The following is a 21139-nucleotide window of genomic DNA, read 5'->3' as shown; positions in this document are numbered from 1 at the left end:
CCAAGTATAATAACTATAGTCTCAAAACACCGGCTAACACACAATAAACATGTCTACAGTAGCCTACTAGTTAGCACAACGGCCATATGCTAAAAACAAAGGCTAACGTAAACATGTCTATATTATAAGCTAGTATAATGACTGTAGGATAACATAAACATGTCCACGTTACTAGCTAGTATAATGACCAGAGGCTCGCATAAACATGTCTATGTTACTAGTGGCCATAATGAACACAAGCTTAAATCACCGGGTCACATAAACATGTCCACGCCGCAAGCTAGCTACGCGCTAATGCAACATAAAGAAGAACAAACGAGTGATGTGCAAAAGGGGGAAAAATGAGGCCAGAGACCCCCCCCCCCAAACAAGAAAAACCCACTGTGCCTCAAACAACCCCCCCCCCCCCCCTGAAAGCAAAGCAAACAACATTTGTGTGAGTGGCAATAATTCAACGCTAATTAAGACACCAGCACATACAACCACTTTCGGGGCTGTGCGGTCATCAATCGCTGGCATGGTGGGTTGCTTTTGCTTTCCTTATGGTGGGATGTGCAATACATTCTTTCATGTGTGATAAAAACTGGTTCCTAGACTTGAGCGACCTGTCCTGAGCATGCTTATAATAGTTTTGCAATTTTTCATTATAGTTTTTATTTTATTTATTCTTTTTTTTTTTTAACCAATCTAGAGGTACTAGCCATGACTTCCACGCAGCTTCAAAAACATCAACAAATCCATCGTGTTCTCCAAAAGGGAACCGGGGCAGCGTGGGACACAAAGTGGAAAATAAAAGCAGAAATAACAAAGAAGTAATTCCGCGATTAGTCCAATAAATTAGAGCGAAACAACAAGTTTTAAAACTTTATGTGAAATGAACCAGACTAAATGTTTTCTTTCCATTCCTTTTCTTCCAGCCTGGGCCGTAACGACTTGTTTAAGTGCAGCACATTATTTCCACAAGGAATGGAGGATTAAAAGATTATTTGCCTCACAAACATAAACACTCGCACACCCACAGTCATATTTGATAAGTAGCATTAATTAGCAAAAGATAAAAGTAAACAGAAAATGAATGCAATGCATTTGATGGCAGGGGCTATTAAGAATTTACCTTCTTAATTAAGCCACGCTCGAGCTTCGCGGCGCGTGTGTGTACGCGGTGCCGGATGCAAACAACAAGTCATCCCCAGACCATAAAGTGCACATTAGACGCTCCCGCCGTAATCACAAAGGTAATTCACCGCCGCCGCAAATGCGGATAATTAGTCTGCTATTGGTAGAAATGAGGCCATTATGAAAGCCTTCCCCGCGTGATTAACTGTTAATAATGTCGCCTGTTAGGACGGATTGTGCTGCATCCCGCACGCATTAGCGCAGTGCTGGGAAGGACGTCAGCGACGCCTTTGACCCGCCACACGGGGGCGTGGTCGAGGGAGGCAGCTTTTTCTTTGCCTCGCGGGAGCGCTCGCTTCTATTCTTGAAAATGACGGCGTCCGGCACCACTCCGACCGCAAGGAACAGCTGCGCGGCGCTAACGAGGCGGGGCGCTCGCCCGGGCTCGCCGAGGCCCCCCTCCCGGGTACGTAAACAATGACTTAATGAGAATGGCTGCCATTACTGTAATTAACACAGAGCACGTCAAAGCACTGTCAGAGTTTCAGGAAGGTCTCGCGTTCGAGGGGGGCTGGCATGCGATGACCAGAGGCCCCCCACCCCCGACCAACACCACCACCAGCCCCACCGCCACTTCATCGTTCACCACCACCCGGGACATAAATAGAATTAATGAACACACAAAACCCACAGCGATGAAACCAGCCAGCCTCACACTCTAACGTTAAATATTCTCTCTCATTTGTCCCGAACCGCAAAAATGGTCCGCTTGCTGAAAAAAAAAAATATTGGTATTTTTCTTCCACTTTTGTAAATAGATACACACTATCATACATCATTGAAATTGTATTAACATTCACTATTTAAGAAAATTAACCTCAACCATATTGAGAACCTGTGGATTTTGTTCAATAAAATCCAGGTTAGTATATAAACTAATATAATTCTTGATGACTAAAAACGGCATTCCACCTTGACTATTTAGGAAAATATAAAAACAGCATGACCCGTGCAATAAAAATCTTCTTAATTATGTAAAGTATTCGGTAACCTTCTGTCCAGTGAAAGATTAGAAACTTGCCAAATTAATTTCTTAAAAATAGCTAATGCTTTTTTTTTTCCAAGAAAATTATTCCCATTCTATAAATCCCCTGACTTCAACTCAATGGAGAACTGCATTTTGTTAAGTAAATTCTATATTAATACAGAGGCTCATTTAAAGGGAAAGTCAATGCAAACATTTTTGTTTTCAAGAATGTGTTCGGTGCAAGCCCACTGGTTGAAAAAAAGGCATTCTGACAAATATTGCGTTTGTGGAATAAGTGCTAATCCACTCGTTTTTAGCCATCTATGGGGGGCGGCCATTTTGTCTTCCGCCGACTGAACATGACATCACAACTGCTCACAACGACCAACCAAGGCTACGATTCAACAGGTCAGCCGTGATTGGTCGTTGTGAGCAGTTGTGATGTCATGTTCAGTCGACAGAAGACAAAATGGCCGCCCCCAGAGTTGGCTAAAAACGAGTGCATTTTGCTGCTTAATTTATATTCCACAAAAGCAAAATTAATAAGAATGCCGTGTTTCAACTAGTGGGCCTGCTGGGAACATAATCTTGAAAAAAAAAATGTTTGGGTTGACTTCCGCTTTAAACGTTTATGATTAAAAAAAAAAGTTATTTACTGAAAATCACCTTGACTATTTAGGAAAATAACTAAATAGCATAACATGAACGCCAGCATAACTTATTGAAATGTTTTGGGGAACTTTTTGCCAGGTGAAAGGTTATAAACTCACCATAATGACCATTTTCTGAAAATAGCAAATCCATTTTTTCTATAAATAAAGAAAAGAGCATTTGTAGAAAAAGATTCATGTTCTTATCGTACGACAAGAAAGATAGCGACTGAGGCGTCTTAACAAGAAAACAGCGCGGATAAAAGCTTTAATTTCCTATCGCGGTCCGAGATCTGAACGTCAATCTGTGTGTTCCTTATTCCGGCCCGAAAACCTTTCAACAGCCCAGTTCCTGGAAATGAAAGGCAGCAGATTAAAATATCATTAGGTGGCCCCTAATTGAAATAAACTTGAATTCAATTCTCGGGGCGGTTGAACGCGCCTGTCTGTTCTTTCTCTCTCCGTGTGTCTGGTTTGTGCCAGTTTGAAGCGCTTAAATGGAGTTTGTGCACCACTTTGATTGCAGCAGATGGGCCACATGGAGAAAAAAAAAAAAAAAGCGTAATAATATTTAATAATCAAAACCCTCGCAAACAACAGCCACCGAGTGAAGTAATCTGCAAAAGTGTGCAGCTTCATTTGCATAATTGAAGCATGTGTAAAGCCCCCCCACCTGCTGGCCCCCAACTCCCGCTCGGCACCCCGCCCCCTGCCGATGAGTGATGAAGACAATAAAAGATGCTAAAATTGGGAACAATAACAGCAAAATTTCATCAGGGCCCGTGCACGCTCTGATTAATCTGCTCTTGCAAATCAGCACCGCGGGGGTTGTGTGTGAGGGGGTTGGAGGGGGGGGGGGGTTCCAAAGGTGGGGTTGCCAAATCTCCAAGGGAGGCAGGTGATTAACCGCCCTGCTCGAGGGCCACCCTCCCCCAATTAGACACCTCCCCCAATCAGAAAGAAAACAGGTAGAAACTGTTGTTCACACATTTCCTTATTTGAACTCCCTTGCTAACCAAAACAGCAGCACATACAGCGGCCGATGAACACATCCGAAAGCGTGGCGTCTCGTTGTAAACAAAATCCTGCCACGGTAAGAAAAAAAGTATCTGAATATGTTAGCTCCACAATGCTGCTCACAACCTCATCCCGTCCGAGATGAACCAGATCAAGAAACAGGTCTAAAGAGACACCAAGATCGCAAGGCTGAACTACAGGAACAAAGTGGAGGGGACATTTTCTCAGGGGGACCTCAGCACAGCTTGGGAAGGTCTGAGGAGGATGCCGGCTGTGAAGTCTACCACCGCTGTCCACGTCACTGGCAGGAGCCTCGCATTTCTACCCAATGACCTCGACTCCTTCTACTCCACATTTGGGACCAACAAGTTCACCCAGCTTGTCCACACTGGGTCTCAACTCACGACTGCTGACCCCGATTCCACGCCAAGGATGTGGTGAGGACCCTCAAGAGGACCGAGATGAACAATGGATCCTACAACATCAAGGGCCGGGTTTTCAAACACTGCTTGTTCCAGACTTCCATAAGCACCGGTGCCGCCCACAAATTGTGGAAACACTCCACCATCATCCTCATCACCAAGATGAGCCGTCCCAGGACCATGTACAACCTTCTCCAAGTGGCCCTCAACATCCCATGTCATGAAAACCATGGAGAGGGTTGTTTAACAGGAGAGATGGGAAATCCAGGTCCAGAAAGTCAAAACCCTGCCACGGTTTGGTTTTAGCCACAGGTGCTTCTACTCAGGCAGCTTGTTTACCTGCCAGTTGAGTAGAAGCACCTCTGGCTAAAAACTCCAATTTGCATAGCAGGCAGGCAGAGTTATCACTTATTGTCGCTGAGGCCGTCTTAAACTCTTCAAACTCTGACCTCTCTTCATCCAAATGGATGCTACTTTGTCGAGCGTCCTTCTTCCTTCGATTTAACGGTGGCGAGAAGTCACACTGCTCAGCCTTCGAGACTGTGTCGTCAACGCGCCACTGGCTGGGAGTCCAGTGTACTGCTGAGCTAACGCTAACTCTGCGGCTAGCACCCTCTTTTGAAGCCTCCCCCGAGGAGTGAGGTTTTATTAACGGCATACGTTACACTCACACATCCCTTCATGTTTGAGCCATGGACATACTGTACACAGTACTTGACTAAAACTCCTGATGGCTGGAATACATCCCATCAGATCGTCACTGGGCTTTCCACGCCATGACATGAGGGCTAGCAACCAGGTAGCTCGTGAGCTAACAGGCTTCCAGGGCTGCTCTCGGCTGGCCGCTGGTCGGCCTCAATTCCTCACTTGGAAATTTAAAAAGACGACACAAGCTGTTCTGTCAAACGTGGCATCCACTGAAGACGTATTTTTCGCCATACAGGCATAGCTTGCTAGCTAACTGCTTGCTGTAGTGGTAGAAATAGGCCAAGTAACATTAAGGAAGAAATTTGCAATTACATTGGTTAAACACTGATGCGAATTAAGGCATTCAAATTTCTTATTTGTTGGAAAAGGGCGCAACTAAAGCGTGACGGCCACGTGCTTCGCTTCCTCAAGCCTCCCACCTCAAAACAAATCTCCGCAATTCAATACTAGATATCTCAGTGTTTGCTTTGCTCATTTTCAGCAATTATCTTATAACGTGCTTATAAACAAATCTATGGATTCACTTGACAGGTCTTTAATACCTTTGAGAGACTGTAGGTACTGCTGTTTTGGTTAACAACGGAGTTCAAATGGGCTCGGCAGTTCACCGTTTAAGTCAAAGACCAAAAGAGGACACCCCCAAACACCGTTTAGCTTAGCTAATTATTATTATTATTAGTATTACTTGCTATCTGTAATCACTCGCTATGACGGCGTCAAATTAAACTTATTAATGTTAGACAATGAGGGCGCCTCATTCATATTCAGCTTTTCTAATTAACAATTTATCTCCGTGCAACGTCGTCTATCTCGCCCATCACCCTGATAAAAAAAAAATCTAATCGGAATGATAAAGCAGCCGCCATTTGCATCTGCTGTGATTTACATGTCAAGTGTTAACTTTTTTTTATTTTTGACCTAATTCATAATCTAACTTTACGTGAGTAGGCTTTGAGACATTCGCTTTTAGTCTTTCTTTTAAATCCGTGATTTCTCGTCTGATTTAACGCTGAGCTGGATGAAATTGACTGTGCTTGCGCGTCCTCTCCTGGCCTAAAGACGTACTGCAAGTAGATGACTGGAAGATACCCTGCAACTGCTTTTAAGAGCTCAAAGCAATTTTCTTCATTGATACAAGTCACTATTGGGCTATTTAGTCCGATAAACGGATCCCTGTGTGAAATCAAACACTGACACGCACTTCTCATAAAATTGTCAGCATCCGACAACTGTTCGGATTAGTGCTGATGATCTAATTACCCAGTTATGGGACGCCGCATCAGCTGTTTGAAATCAGAAACGGGGGTGTGAAGTTTTAACACCCTGTTTGTCGATGTGCTCACAATCACAATATTCCACCTTTGATGGGTTCTGTGTGAAAGGCAGAGGCAAATAAATGTTGAGTCAAATTATACGGCTCTGATTTGTACATTTCGAGTGAAAGGGGCTAAAGGCCCAACAGTGGAATGGCCCCAGCGTGGGGGGGGGAACAGCTGAAAGCTGGGACGGGGGGTGCAAAGTTCATGTGACATCAATTTTCCCGCCCCGTTATCTTAAAGCAATTCGGCAACTATTTTATACATCGCTTCTGGTGTCATCAAGATTGTCCGACTTTGTTGCGTGAACGCATCCACAGTCATGCTAATATTCTGACTCACTGGGTTCTGTGTGAAAGGCTAAGGCAGATTTTCCAGCTTTGATTTGCTAACTTTCTTGGAACAGTGAGGAAGGTGCTAGGGGCCTAAAAGGCAACACAGCATCTTTGTGAAAGGGAGAAGATTCATGAAAAAATGCGATCGGTGTGAAAGGTTTAACACGTACCACTCGTGGCCTCTGCCCTATCGCGGCGAAAGCAACCGTCACAGCCCAACAACTATTTTATACATCACACCGAGCACTGGCGCTGATGTCATCTGACTGCGGTATTGCGTCTCAGGTGCGTGAAAACGAACAGAGATGGGGTAATAGTTCGCCTTTGCTGGGTTCTGTGTGAATGGCACAGTCGGATAATTTTCAATTCTGCTTAGTACTTTTACAAGCAATTCGGAAATCTGGGACGGGGGTGCAAAGTTACAACACTTACTTTTGGGGTTTCTCCCATCACACCAGACGCCAACTTCGGGATTCTGTCTTCCTACTTTCGCAGCTCAGATTTTCAAGGTATCTGTGTGAAACTCTGTTCACAACTGCTTAACATTCCGAGACACATTTCACGCAATCTTCTCATGGAGACAATGTCGAGGATTTCTGCCCTTTGAGTGTCGACCTCCAACAAGTGTGCAAAAAGCACCTCCGTCGTCACCCCTTAACCGCCGCATTGTCCCGTAAAACCCGCCGGCGCTGGGATGACATTCGTTTTGATTTGAACCTCATCGGCGCAATTAGGGAAATGTAGGTTGGGAAATAAACAGGCAGACGCCACCACAAATTAATTATGCGTCCGGCAAGCTGTCAGGCTGTGGGCCATATGGCCAGTGTGGGAACGTGTATTAATGGAGGGGTTATTGGGGGGTTTATTGTGGGGGTGTGGGGGGGGGGGGCGTGTAGGGCTGCCACTCTCAAATTCTCACAGATATTTGAGGGCGGCACAGAGAGGACACGTATGTTGGCATGAACATGTTTTGAGGCCACAACTTGAAACCTTAACATGAATCTGTCACTCTTGTTTGAAACCTTAACTCTGTCTTGAAACCTTAACCTGAGACCATAACCCTGTCTTGAAACCCTACTCTGAAAGCCCAACTTTATCTTTAAACCCTAACTTGTAGCCTTAACCGTGTCATGAACTCTTACTGTGAAAGTATGCCTTGGTTTGAAACTCCAATTTGAACCCTTGCGAAGGATTCTGTTTTATTTTTATTTTTCTAAATCTTACCCAGTCTTCATACCCTAATTTAAAACCCCAACACTGTCTTGAACCTTCACTTTGAAGGCCTAACCCTGTCTTGAAACGTTTTTTTTTACAGTCTACCCTTGTCTTGAAACCCTAACACAGGCTTGAAACCCTCCTTTAAAAGTCTAACCCTATTGAAACCCTAATCTGGAATATGAATACTGTCTTGAAATCTTACTTTGAAAGCGCAATCCCGTCATGATTTAATATGCACCTGGAGGACAGCGTGCGCGCGCGCGGAGTCAGGTTTCCGGGTCGCCGTTAACCTCATTCACGGTGATATCAGATTATTGGCACAATCATCGTAATTTGCATAAACGATGGCGGGATTATTACGGCGGCATCAGACGACTAATCCGTGGGCATGTGATGACTGCACGCTATACGTGTCTGAGAAAGGCGCAGATAGGCTGCATGGAAAATTTTCTCACACCGCATGACAACGATCACGATGATGATTGTTCAATTACCAGAAATACATAAATAGGGTGGGGGGGGGGGGGGGGTCGTATTTCGGCAGGGCAGTTCCACTAGCTCCGCCAGTGCCCACCCTAAACTGAAACGCTACTTTGAGATCCCAACACTGGCCTGAACCCATTTCATCAACCGTATCCCCCTCAACACTCTACCCCTGGTTTGAAATTTGAAACCCTAATCCCGTTTTGAACCCTATTGTGAGCCTCTAACCCTGGCATGAGATCCCATCGTCATTTACAGCAGTCTCTAAAAGTTTTGTGAACGGGAAGCCGGGAGTGTCCACGCTCGGAGCCAACATTCCAACCAAAACGTTGAAGCAACACGGGCGAGCACAAAATGGACACCACATGCACGGCAAGTGTCAAGGCGGTGAGCTCACGTATAGGCCACGAAAGTCTTTTTGTTTAGTAAACATGCGGCGGACCATCTGCCGCCCAGATTAGCGCACAGTTTTGATTTAACACTGCAACCAAACTGCCTTGCTCACAAAGGAGATCAAATGACGGCATCGCCACCAAATACGTTGATTATTCACCCCCAGGTGGGTTATCGTTTTCGCATAAATATTCACCTCCGCTGTTTCCGCGATGACGTCATTGGCCAAAGCAACTCGTAATTTGTCCACCTGCTGCCTTCCATAATCCTAATAAACCTATACATGTACCCGTAAATACAATAGAAACTAAAACGTTGCCTATTTTAGAACCCAGGCCCAAGCCCGAAACTTTTATTTTATTTCACTTTAATTATTATTTAGGACCATGTTTTTAAGTGTTTGTATTCCGTTGTATGATTTAATTAAACAAAATGTTGTTTTGGATTTCTATGTTAAAGGTTTTATATTTTCAGAAGGTACACCTACACAAGGTAACGAGACTCATATTCAAATACAGTCAGATTTATAAACAAAAATGCTTTTGATGTGGTCGCAATTGTGTTGTGCTTTGTCTCCCTCTAGTGGTCTGGCTTGCAGGCAGAAACTCCCACCAGATTCAAGCCAACCAAAGATGGGCAACAAGGTACAAAAACCTCAACTGACTGTTATCAAACACTTTTAAGGACATAGCGTGCTTATAACTGGACAGTATGAAAAATGTGATATACAGTATATTCACATTAGACCGCTTAAAAACGACATTTCATATACAGCATGCGCATCTCAAGAAAACCCTATCGAAGAAAAGCTAATTTATTTCAGTAGTTCAATTCAAAAACAGAAAGTCTTATACAGATTCACACAGCAAAATATTTTTCAAAAGGCGAGTTCCCATCTAATTTAGATATTATAACTCAATTAGTGTGAACTTGGGATTTTCATTAAATTGTGAATATTTCCCTCAGTCGTGAATCTATATAATCGTAAATATGTGCTTTGTTTTTGTGATATGAAAACAGTAGGATTTATTATTGTTACGACTTGGCCAGGAGGAAGCATTACAGATGCTAAATGGGATGGTGCAAAGAACCAAACCTTGAGACACTCCAATGGTTTCCAACAGATATATAAAATGTTTTGTCTTTGCAGCAGGGCTAAAAAAAAAAAAAAAGAAATCTTCAGATGCTATTTCCAGGTGAATTCCAATTCTTCAAGATTCGCTCCGCCGCATCCAAAGTCTCATCTCTCTGTGTCATCAAAAATACCCCAAAAATAAAATATTTATGACAAATTATAATTAAAATTGTGCTGTTTTTGACTAACTTTATATCTGCTTGATGTTTACCTTGATGAAGCAAAGACGAATATATTTATCAAAGGCCTTGGTGGATTCCTCCGCGACAAACGCAGTGACAGGAATGGCCGCCAGTTTCTAGGTCAAATATCAGATCATTAAAAAAATGTAGTATGAATGATTCACTACGCAGCGAATGTTTTAAAAAATGACATCCCAGAAGTCAGATTCACGTTGAAGCTTGAAATCTCATAGACATGTCTATCATGAGTAGACCCACAAAAAAATCTCACGAAGACATGATGGAAAAAACACTTAAGTTGGTTTGAAACGTACGTTTTAGGCTTTGCACAGGTCTTTCAAAGGTGAACTCATCCAAAAGATTTTGTCCAACTGCTACCAATTGAATCACATATCATGGCACAAATGTAGGCAGGTAATGACCTGGTTAATTTACCTTTTCTTTAATCATCCACTTAACAAACTTGTAATCGTAGGCTTCGTCGCTGGCCATGTGTGACAGGTCCTGATCTACAGGGAAAAAAAACAGATGTTAATGCCTCTATCTTGAAAAAGGAAAATCTAATATTCAGAGAGCATTTCCTTCCAGCCATAAAAATACTATCTTAAAAAAAAATGAATTCATTGATTGTTCATTTTTGCCCAACCCTGATTCAGGGAATTTAGTCAAACGCCCACCCCTAGCAGTGACATTAGCGGTTCATATTTAGCCTGGTTCAGCTGCCACCTCTTGAACACCGAAACGTCTTCTGTTTTAAAAATACTGCTCATAAAAATAACAATTAAACAATTCACTGATAGTGAGTATTTCCCATAAACAAGCTTTTTTTTTTTTTGTATATGCTGCATTGACTTCCAGCGACATTAGCAATTAGCCTAGCTTAGCTGCTACGTCTTGGACACTGATAATTTCGTCATTGTTTGAAAATTTAAAAAACAAGAACAGATTAATTACAGTAATCATTAATTTTCCTTATAACTGATCAAGTAAAATCTGTCAAACAGCCATCCCTGGCGGCGATGTTAATGATTAGCATTTAATCGAGCTCTGCTGTCTTAAAACTCCTGCTTCCTTGCAGTGATGCTAGCTAGCACTTAGAGCTCAGCTGTAACATCTTTACAATCGTTTCTATCAAGCTTTTTGCAAACATCTCAAAAACAAGAGCAGTGGTTCCAATCGACTGGCTAGCGTTAGCCCAGGAGCTCACTTAGCGCCGTGACGTCGGCCAACATGAAGTAACCTCCCTCGGGGACGATGGGTGACAGTCCGGCCTCCCGCAGGATGGCGGCCAGGCGGTCCCGCTTCCCCTCCAGCTCCTCGGCCAGCGACGTGAAGTAGCAATCGGGCTGACCCATCAGCTCATAGTTCAGGAGTAAACTTTGCGCCACGGCCTCCTGCCAGGAAACCGACTCGTCGTCACATTTCAAACCTTTCTTTGGTTACGTTGTTGTATTTTTGCCCACACTTGCCTGTAGTGGCGTCGGGCAGGTGTATAGCGTGTTCTGCATGACTGTCTGAAGATGGCGGATCAGGTGCTCGGGTCCGATGGACCAACCGAGCTAGGAAGAGAGGCGACAATTTCGACATTAGTCCATTTGTAAAAAGACAAAGTCGAACAGCCTTCTCAAGTGGTGATATTAGCAGGTAGCATTTACAGATTACAGTACATCTTGAAAACAGAAAATTCCATCATCCATGAAAAATATCAGTCACCGAAAAAAACAAAAACCCAACAACAATTAACCATTTAATTGATAGTTCATTTTCCCCACAACTGTCAGTTGAACCATGCATCCCTAGCACTGACTTTAGCCGTAAGCAATGAGCATAGCTCGGATGTTGCATATTTCAATAGTAAAAAAAGAAAAAAAAAAATTGTCGAACGCATATTCCTAGCGATGCCATTAGCAGTTAGCTTATCTCAGCTGCTATGTCTTGAACATAGAAAATGTCTTCTTCTTAAAAAAATTAAAATAAATAAATAAAGCCATTTTGGTTTGACATTGGCATAGATGCACATTGATTGGATTGTTCAAAATGGCGTCTCACTTTCCAGCCGGTGACACTGAAGGTCTTCCCTGCGCTGCTGATGGTGATGGTTCGATCCCACATTCCGGGGAACGTCGCTACAAAGATGCCAAAACTTTCAATCAATTTGCTTTTTCCAGCTAGCAATGTCCTTCATGAAAGCAGACTTATTATCCTTGTTTTGAATCAAAATAAAACATTTGCTAACATCTGCTTTTACTTTGGAAAACTATGTTATGGGCCAAAGCAGCAACTGCGTCTTATTTCAATTATGTTGTTGCATTTTCTGCATTGTCAAGTCGAAATAATGTCCTGTTTTTGAATAAATGAAGGGAAATTAACTTTTGTTTTTAATTCTATTCATTATTAATCAATTATTCAAATAATCATGAGGTGCAGCCCTATAACTAATTCAACAATGATTTCATATTGAATATATTTATATTAAATTTATATTTAATATTCATATAAAAATAAAACAAATCAAGCAAAAAATTACTCCCGTAAAAGCAATTTTTTTTTAGGACAAGAACAGCTGGATTTATACAACAAATATTACAGGACTCATGATCATGTCAATAATACTTAGTGGGCCACAATTTGCCTAACCGCTTCAGAACTAAACCTCACGTACCAATTTTATGGTGCTGGTGTCCACGGTAGACTATCCACTCATAGACCTCGTCACTGAAGCACAGCGTGTCGTGTTTGACGCACAAATCGGCGATCATCTGCAGCTCCTCTCTGGTGAAAACCTGCAGGAAGAATCAACTTGTCAGAAGTGGGCGGGACCCTTGCTGGCTTTGTGTGTTTTTTGTCCTACGTGCCTTCCCGATGGGGTTGTGGGGGGTGTTGATGAGGATGGCCTTGGTCTTAGAGTTGAATTTACTGGCCAGTTCTTCCGGGTCCAGGAACCAGTCAGCGCTGGAGGTGATTTTCTGGCCCGATTTCTGCCACATGGTGAAGAGGGTGAAACAAAGGCACATCAATAACTTTATTTTCTGCTAGCGGCGGCTAGTGACAGCTATTCATTTGGCAACTTGGAGTGTGCTTGTGTAACCGACTGTAGTTCATCTCTGTTCACAACATGTTGTTTATCGTGACAAATACAGTTGATTAATTGCCCACCCCAAACGATTGTGATTGATACTTACAGGTCGTAGTGGTATCAGCACAGGTATGGCCCCCGCCATGCGGACCATGGGCACATAGCAGTCAAAGAAGGGCTCTATGATGATGACTTCGTCGCCCTCCTCCACCAGAGCCTGCACGGTACTGAACAAGGAACCGTAGCCACCCACCGTTACCAGGACTTCCTTGAGCGGGTCGATGGGGCGCCCGTAAACTTTGCCGTAAACCTGAGAAAGCGCCTTCACCAGCGTAGGGTGTCCCTACAGCATCAAGTCAGCAAGACGGACAGAGCACACCAAGATGATGCTAATGTGAATGCAAAACAGAAGTTCCGTAAAACAGTGTACCGTAAAATAGAGGTGCGCTACAGTTGCGTTAGCTGGCTAAAGCTAACAATAATGGTGGATTTAATAGAAGCTAGGTGGGTAAAGCTAACGACATATCGCCGCCTTTTGAAATAATGGCCTAAATCACATTTTGACAAAGAAGATATTTGTTGCTTTAAATGTCTCCTTGGGATGCTGGCCACCTCTGATAAATTGCCTACATCCTCAGTTAAACAGCCCTTTCAATTATACCTCTGAAATGAAATTATTAGTACAAATAATCAGAATGTGGTTCAGTTTTTCGTGTTTTCGGAAAACAATGAAAAAATGATTTAGGCAATTATTTTAGGAGGCTGACGAATCGATGTGTAAAATAAGTGTTAGGGTGGTGCTACCTGGATATGCTAACAGTGTATGTAAACCAGAGGTGCTACTCACAAAGCCTCGAGTGTATTGGTTCATTTTGTCCACCGACACTGCCTGCACCAAGGAATCCTTGATGTACGGTGGCAGCGAAATATCTGGGAAACCTTGACCCAGGTTTACGACGGAAGGATCCGCTACCAATGATGTAAACGCCACCCTGGGTTTTACCACCACAAACTCGTGTTAGTATATTGGCCTGTCAAACCATACCGGTACTTAAAAAAAAAAAAAGGCCAACGCTCACTCACCAGACGTTCTTCTCCAGTCCTTGGATCCTCTTGGTGTTACCATGTCTGGACGCCATTGTCGTACACTGCAGCACACCAGCAAGCAGTTTCTGTATTGTTTTTGGGTAGCACCCTGCCATGCTAAGCATTACTGCTACTGTTATTGACTTACCTGTGATGTACAAAAACTTCTTCGGAAAGCAAACCTGAAGCAGAGTCGGAGCTGACTGGCCACGCTCATTCTGCAATTTTGTGTTTAAGTTAACCACGTTATGATAAAACTACAATAAAGAAATACTTTGCCTTAGAAGACGCTTAGCATAATGCAAAGGGGGACAAAATGCCATATGTAGAGCAATATTGTCACCCACGGGTCTTCTTTCAGTATAATTAATCGTGGTTCTAATATTGCACTGAGCAATCAGTGCCACTTCCTGGTCTATGTTGGCGTCAAGAAAAGCGAGGCATAATGAAGCACGTGCCGGATAGCGCTGTTTTCATGTCTTTCTAACACAAATGTATATTTAATACAGAGCAGCGAGTAAGCTACAAAATCAGTGTGTATGCAAAAATGTCACACAACTGTTTGAGAAGAATACATTCTGCCTAGCAACTAGTGAACAATACGTGTTAATTCAGTTTAGCAACGAGCAAATTTGCCGGCAAAGGAAACTCTTTTTTTCTGTAACAGCAAAATGCCTCATGGGTTACATTTGCAACATAATCAGTGCTCACTATATAAGAATTTGTTTTGATAAAAATATGAAACAATACTAAATCTGTTCGTAACATGGGCTTACTGTTTTTTTAATTATGCCACTGTCGCCTGAGCGCTTATTACTTGCAATAACGTTGAGGTCCATCGAGTGGCACTGCTGCGCATAAAATGCTCGTAGAAGACGACAAAGAAAAATTACAGGAAGCAGCCACTGTCTGCAGAGTGCAGCTACTACTTTACTAAGCTTTACTTTACGAAGTGTCAAGTTACTCCCTCGTCACATGACAACAGTATTTATTAAGAATTATTGGTACCGTTAAGTCGCGCTTTCTCACTAAAGACAAGGTTTTTAAAGACCTTTAGTAAACCATAACAACCGCCTGCTAGTACCACTTTAAACAGCCCGCCAGCTAAGCAATAACGTCTTTTAAACGTATTATTGTAATCGGCGCAGTACTGACGTCTCTCCAGTTTCACCAAAAATAAACCACAAAAGCTTGTCATTTTGAAAAAAGAAGACGAGCGAACATGTGTGCAATGTCACTTACCTATAGCACAGTCCAACAGAGCAAAAGGATGCGTTAACGTACACGCCAGGAAAAAGCAGCGTCACGGCTAACCAGTTTGTTCCCCGCGTGGGAAATTTTGTATCTTTTATAAATAGATGTTTGAAAAGAGGGATGATAAACTGCTATAATAAAGTACCGTAGAAATCAAGCATTTTTGTTCGAAAAAGCGAGTCACCTCAACGCCATGGACGTGTGATGATTGGGGATTATCTCCATTCTGTTTTTATGAGAGCACATGAAGGCACCGCCTCTGGGTCATGTGACCATAGAGGTCAGGTTAGTCGGGTCTTTCGTCTTTTTAATTAAAAAAAACAAACATAGTTAAGTGTATGCTTAATCATGATTAATGACGGGATTGGTTCTCACATGGTACGTACTGCCAACACTCAAAATAAATGGTACTCTGGCCAAAAGTGCATTTTTTATGGCAAACGTGTTCGTCATTGTTGTGTACAAATGCACTGCACAACACTAAGATGCCTTTCATAATTTATTTCCTTATTAATATTAATTTCCTTTAAAAAATGCGCTTGGACAGCGTTTAAAGACAGACGTGGTTATTAATCGTATTTTGTCACTGCTTCCCTCGTCGACTTCCACTTCTTTAAGATGCGCTCAGCCGCATCCAGAGTGTCCTCACGCTGTTAAAAAATTAAAAAAAAATAAAGTTGACATATTGTAATATGTGTATGGTCCAAATTGCAAATAAATATGTTTGTTGTTTGCAGGTGTCCGGCGTTACCTTGAAGAAGCAAAAGCGAATGTACTTGTCAAAGGCCTTTGTGGATTCCTCTCCGACAAACGCTGTCGTGGGAATGCCCAGCAGTTTCTACAGAAAATTTTTGTTTGATTGGTTACTTTTTTTTAATTCGTTTGTTGGTTGCCTATTTGCTAGCTTGTTAATTTCTTATTCAATTGGTAAGTTGGTTACTTTGTCAGTCAGTTCTTCAATTACCTAGTTTGGTATTTATTTGGGTTGTCAGTTGACTGGTTGGTTAGCTGACTGTTTTTTGGTGGGTTAGATGGCTAGTTAATTTACTTAGTAGTTATTTCACTAGTTTGCTGTTGGTTGGTTGCTTGTTATTTGGCTACTTAGTTTGTTAGCTACTAAGTTGATCATTAGTTTGATATTTGGGTCGTTAGACGCGAGTTATTTGGATAGTTAGATGGTTATGAACTTGGTGGTCGGTAACTTAGTTGCTTATTACGGTTAATTGTTGTTTGTTTGGTTATTTTTTAAAATGGATTCTTCTGGTCATTAGATGCTCGTTAGTTGGTTAGCTTGTTACTTCCAATTGTCAGTTAGGTGGGTGGTTAGTTACTCAGTTGTTTGGTAAATCAGTTAGTGGAGGGGGAAGCCCTTCGGTTTTGTTGCAGGATTTAAGAGTGAATTAATTGTCACTTTTACCAGTTATTTATATACTGAACAAATTTGTTTCTATGATAAATGTTTGTGTAAATGAAAACCAGCTTGACTTCCTCGCTTCTTCCTGTGATAAGTCATGTTGACACATGTTGACGATACACCTTAAGGTCATAGCTCATGTGACACTACACAAGCCTGCCAAGTTGTTGTCTTATAGTGCGTCACTCCAGCCCACTTTACCTTTTCTTGAATCATCCACTTGGCAAACTTGTAGTCGTAGGCTTCGTCCTCGCCATCGTTATCGTGCGGCAGGTCCTTATCTAGAAACAGAAAATGCATCTTGACCAGCTTCGCGGCGAGGAACCAAAAAATGTGACCCCTCGTCTTCTTGTCACTATGCAACCTTTGCAACTGGCGTCCCCCACCTCCGGCGGGGAACTCACTGAGTGCCGACACGTCTGCCATCATGAAGAAACTTCCCTCGGGGATGACGGGCGACAACCCGGCGCCCCGCAGCATGGCTGCCAGTCGGTCCCGCTTCCCCTCCAGTTCGTCGGCCAGTGCCTTGAAGAAGCACTCGGGCTCACCCATCAGCTTGTAACACCGCAGTAATGTTTGCGCCACGGCCTCCTGCAGGGAAACCTGATGTCACAGTGCCAATATTCCCGTTACCGTTCGGGACACTTGCCTGCAGCAGGGTGGGGCAGGCGTGCACCGTGTTCTCCGTGACGATCTGAAGATGTTTGATCAGGTGCTCTGGTCCGATGGACCAACCGAGCTGGATGGGTGATAGTTGACAGTTTTTTTTTTTTTTACATGCGGTGTTTCCCAATTTATGTCCCAAAATATGACTATTTTAAAAAATGTGACTCATTAAAAAAAACAAAAAAAACTATTCATCTTAAAAATAATACTTCATTCTTCGGGGGAATACAGCCTGTGGAAGTTTGTAGAAAGGGGGGAAATTATTTTGGGAGCAATTAGGTGAAACTGGGTAATTTCTCACAGCACACCAGATCGTCTCTGTCGACACTGAATCACACGAGGTTTGGGCTTTGGCAAACTCGAGCAGTGCAGGCGCGGAGCCGACATAGCCTCACCCTCCATCCGGTGATGCTGAAAGTCTTGCCAGCGCTGCTGATGGTGATGGTTCGCTCCCACATTCCGGGCAAAGTCGCTGCAAAGGTGAGAAAAACAAAACAGCAACAGAGATCAAAAAAGGAGATTAGCGCTGTTTTAAACGTGGCCACTAGGGGGATGTTTTTGCAGCGCAAATGCTTTTAATATCAAGTTGTGAAGGGCTTTGAAAGCTTAACCCAAATTTGAGCTCTGTCTTGCAGGCCTCCTTTGAAACCCCCAACCTAAATGGCCCAATAAGAAAACGGAAGCGTTCTGCGGGCATCAAAGTACCAATCTTAAGGTGCTGGCGACCATCATAGACGAAAAACTCGTAGACCTCGTCGCTGAAGCACAGCGTGTCGTGTTCGACGCACAAGTCGGCGATCATCTGCAGCTCGTCTCTGGTGAAAACCTGCAGCAAGAATATCCTTGTCAGAAGCGGGCGGTACCCCTATTGTTTTTGGGGTGGATTTTGGCCTATACATGCCTTTCCGGTGGGATTGTGGGGGGTGTTGATAAGGATGGCTTTGGTCTTGGAGTTGAATTTACCGGCGAGCTCTTCCGGGTCCAGAAACCAGTCAGCGCTACTGGTGCTTTTCTGGCCAGGTTTCTGCCATGTGGAGAAGATACCGTAACACAAGTGCTAAATGAAGCGGTTTTCAAACTGAGGTCTGCGAGTCGGAGTTAGGCCTCCAAGGGTTGTAGCTTGGGGGAACCACAAAATCATTTGTAATAAATTATATTTATCATTCCAAAATGTGCATACCTACAGTGTCCAACAAAAGTCAGTACAACCCTTAGATTTTTGTAAATATATATTTTTAATCACAATCTTTTCATGGAACGACAGTGGAAGTTCAATATGGCGCAAACACTTGGACATTGTCACTGAAGGGTTCAGTTTATTTTGTGGACTACACTGAAAATGTCCAAATGTTGGCTCCAGTGACCAGTAGTAAAGAATGTGAGACCAAATTTTACGCACCTGCTCCCCATTCACGCCTGGGACCTTTTAACACGAATGAAAATGAGGAATTCAGCCCCATTTGGACATTTTCACTTTCGGGGTGTGCTCACTTTTGTTGCCAGAAATTTAGACATTAATGGCTGTCTTAAGTGATTTTGAGAGAACAGAATGATGACCTTCTTCAAGCAGTACACTGACTACATTGCGGCAAAGTCTCATTTGTTTAGTGTGTTCTCATGAAACCCTTTAATCAAATATTCAGTCAGCCGGTTTGAGAACCGCTGTGCAAACTCATCCAATCGACACAGGATTTTGGTTGATGCTTACAAGTCGTAGTGGTATCAACACAGGTTGGGCCCCCGCCATGCGAACCATGGGCACGTAGCTATCAAAGAAGGGTTCGATGATGATGACCTCGTCCCCTTCATCCACCAGAGCTTGCATGATGGTGAACAAGGAGCCGTAGGCACCCACTGTCACCAGAATTTCCTTGAGCGGGTTGACAGAACGTCCGTAAAATTTGCCATAAACCTGAGAGATCGCCTCTACCAATGTAGGGTGTCCCTAAAATGGCAGACAGACAAGACAAGTTAAGGCTAACAGGAAGAGGTCTGGGTTTAGGGGTTAGCTTTAGGTTTAAGGATAAACTATTAGGACTAGGAGTAGGGTAGGTGTATGGGTACGGGTACGGGGTTGGGTTAGGGATAAACTGGGGTTTAAGAGTTTGGATTACAGATAATGGGTTAATGTTGGAACTGCGAGTTAGGAAAAAGGATTACGGTTAGGGTTGCTGGTGTCATAGGGCATTTTATTAAAAAAAAAAAAAAAAAAACACTATATAAAAAGATATATTCTTTTATAAAAATCAATGCCCGTGTCTACCTTTTGGGGTCCGCAAACCTTAACCCAACACTCACAGATCCTCTGGTGTACTGGTTCATCTGGTCGACAGAGACGGTCTTCACCAGGGCCTCCGTGATTCCGGCCGGCAACTGCGTGTCTGGGAAACCTACGCCCAGGTCAACCACCACAGGGTCCTTCTGCAACCAGCTTTGCGACCTGAGAAAGGAATGACAGGAAAGACCAGAGTGTTCTTCAACAATGACTCCGAGGTCATCCAAAGCTCACGCTCCCACTAGTGGGGAAAAATAAAGTGCAATTACTTCATTGCTGTACTTAAGTACAGCAGATGTTTCGCCGTCTTTACCGTTGCCACTTGAGTTTGAATTTCCCTTCTACATTTGTAAACAGGTGTAATCTGTACTGCCTACTCCATACTTTGTCAGAATAGGGTGGTTCCCTAGTTTGAAATCAAATCCTGGTTTATAACCCTATTTGAAAGGCTAATCCTAGTTTGTACCCCTAACCGAGCCTCGAAACTCAGAAGCTTGATGCTGACCCCTACCCTTGTTTGTCGTCCTAATCCGGGCTGACTGTAAAACAAATCTTCCGGTTTGAAAGTCCTCTTTAAAACCCTCACATTGGTCATATTTTGAAATCATGAAGTACTTCACTGACCAGATTGTCTTCTCCAGTCGTTGGATCCTCTGGGAGTGTTGGTGTCGGGACGCCATCGTCGTGCGCGGGTGATGAGCCTCCATCCGAGTGTAACACTTGAGCGCAAGCTGCTTGACATTAGCGACATTTGTACTCCAGCAGTTTGACATCAAGTGGGTTGTCCAAATAAAATTAACCGCAGGCACCCGACCGAACTGGATTTTTTTTTTTTTCGGTCTCGATGCGAGGATAATGATGTTAGCAAGTCATAAGTGATATTACCTTGACATACCTATATATTACCTATCCATTTTAGTTTGGCTTTTAACTCATTTTATGTAATTTATCTTTTCTTCTGAGTGAGGATTATTTTTATTTTGTCGTACTGATTTTAGTTCTCAGACCATACTACTGTTTTCTTTTTTAGTTTTGTTGTTCTCTGTTGTTGTTAGCTATTAGCTCCAGTGTTTCCTCATGGAGGGGCCTCCGCATTGGGGGGGATGGCTGCCCTTCCCACTGGGGGCCGTCATCGCAGGGGCTGCTTGGGTCCGGGTGACCGGGGGCCTCTACGCTTTGTGTGGGGTCCACCCGGCTAATCCGGGCAGCGTTTTTTTTTTTATGGCGGGTGGCACAGTGGTCGTTAGCATGTGTGCAGAGGTCATGCGTTTGATTTCCTGTGTGGAGTTTGCATGTTCCCCCCATGCCTGCGTGGGTTTTCTCCGGGTACTCCGGCTTCCTCCCATATTCCAAACACATGCACGGT

At 43.3% G+C, this 21139-nt stretch overlaps 2 protein-coding genes and 2 long non-coding RNA genes across 4 annotated transcripts in view; 1 reads left to right on the top strand and 3 right to left on the bottom strand.

The window, feature by feature from the left end:
* Positions 1 to 8923, bottom strand: part of LOC147139139 (uncharacterized) — a 28544-nt gene extending 19621 nt beyond the window's left edge. The window contains exon 1 of the long non-coding RNA XR_015088964.1: positions 8882 to 8923. This is a non-coding gene — a long non-coding RNA (uncharacterized LOC147139139). The remainder of the gene's footprint in view (positions 1 to 8881) is intronic.
* Positions 8924 to 9483: 560 nt separating this feature from the next.
* On the bottom strand, positions 9484 to 15630 carry LOC147139138 (kynurenine--oxoglutarate transaminase 3-like). The gene is made up of 13 exons (XM_086047215.1): positions 15407 to 15630; positions 14313 to 14382; positions 14162 to 14226; positions 13926 to 14070; positions 13185 to 13421; positions 12858 to 12980; positions 12665 to 12785; positions 12052 to 12128; positions 11472 to 11561; positions 11210 to 11396; positions 10438 to 10511; positions 10032 to 10118; positions 9484 to 9933 (listed from the first exon to the last, which is right to left on the bottom strand). The coding sequence occupies exons 2-13, from the start codon at positions 14379 to 14381 to the stop codon at positions 9865 to 9867; spliced, it is 1344 nt and encodes a 447-aa protein (XP_085903341.1). The 5' UTR covers position 14382; positions 15407 to 15630; the 3' UTR covers positions 9484 to 9864.
* On the top strand, positions 14977 to 18321 carry LOC147139137 (uncharacterized). Its single transcript, XR_015088963.1, has 3 exons — positions 14977 to 16345; positions 17802 to 17978; positions 18134 to 18321. It is a non-coding gene; the product is annotated as an uncharacterized LOC147139137 (long non-coding RNA).
* On the bottom strand, positions 15912 to 20453 carry LOC147139136 (kynurenine--oxoglutarate transaminase 3-like). Its single transcript, XM_086047216.1, has 11 exons — positions 20398 to 20453; positions 19797 to 19938; positions 19207 to 19443; positions 18400 to 18522; positions 18204 to 18324; positions 17894 to 17970; positions 17482 to 17571; positions 17237 to 17423; positions 17034 to 17113; positions 16170 to 16256; positions 15912 to 16068 (listed from the first exon to the last, which is right to left on the bottom strand). Exons 1-11 carry the CDS (start codon positions 20451 to 20453, stop codon positions 15988 to 15990), a joined length of 1281 nt encoding a protein of 426 aa, XP_085903342.1. The 3' UTR covers positions 15912 to 15987.
* Positions 20454 to 21139: the final 686 nt, after the last annotated feature.

Source organism: Filicampus tigris, chromosome 12, assembly GCF_054856515.1.
Source record: "Filicampus tigris isolate MCC_2025a chromosome 12, RoL_Ftig_1.0, whole genome shotgun sequence".
Classification (NCBI taxonomy): domain Eukaryota; kingdom Metazoa; phylum Chordata; class Actinopteri; order Syngnathiformes; family Syngnathidae; genus Filicampus; species Filicampus tigris.
Note: the sequence above shows the minus strand (reverse complement) of the source record. Positions and strands in the feature narration are given on the sequence as shown.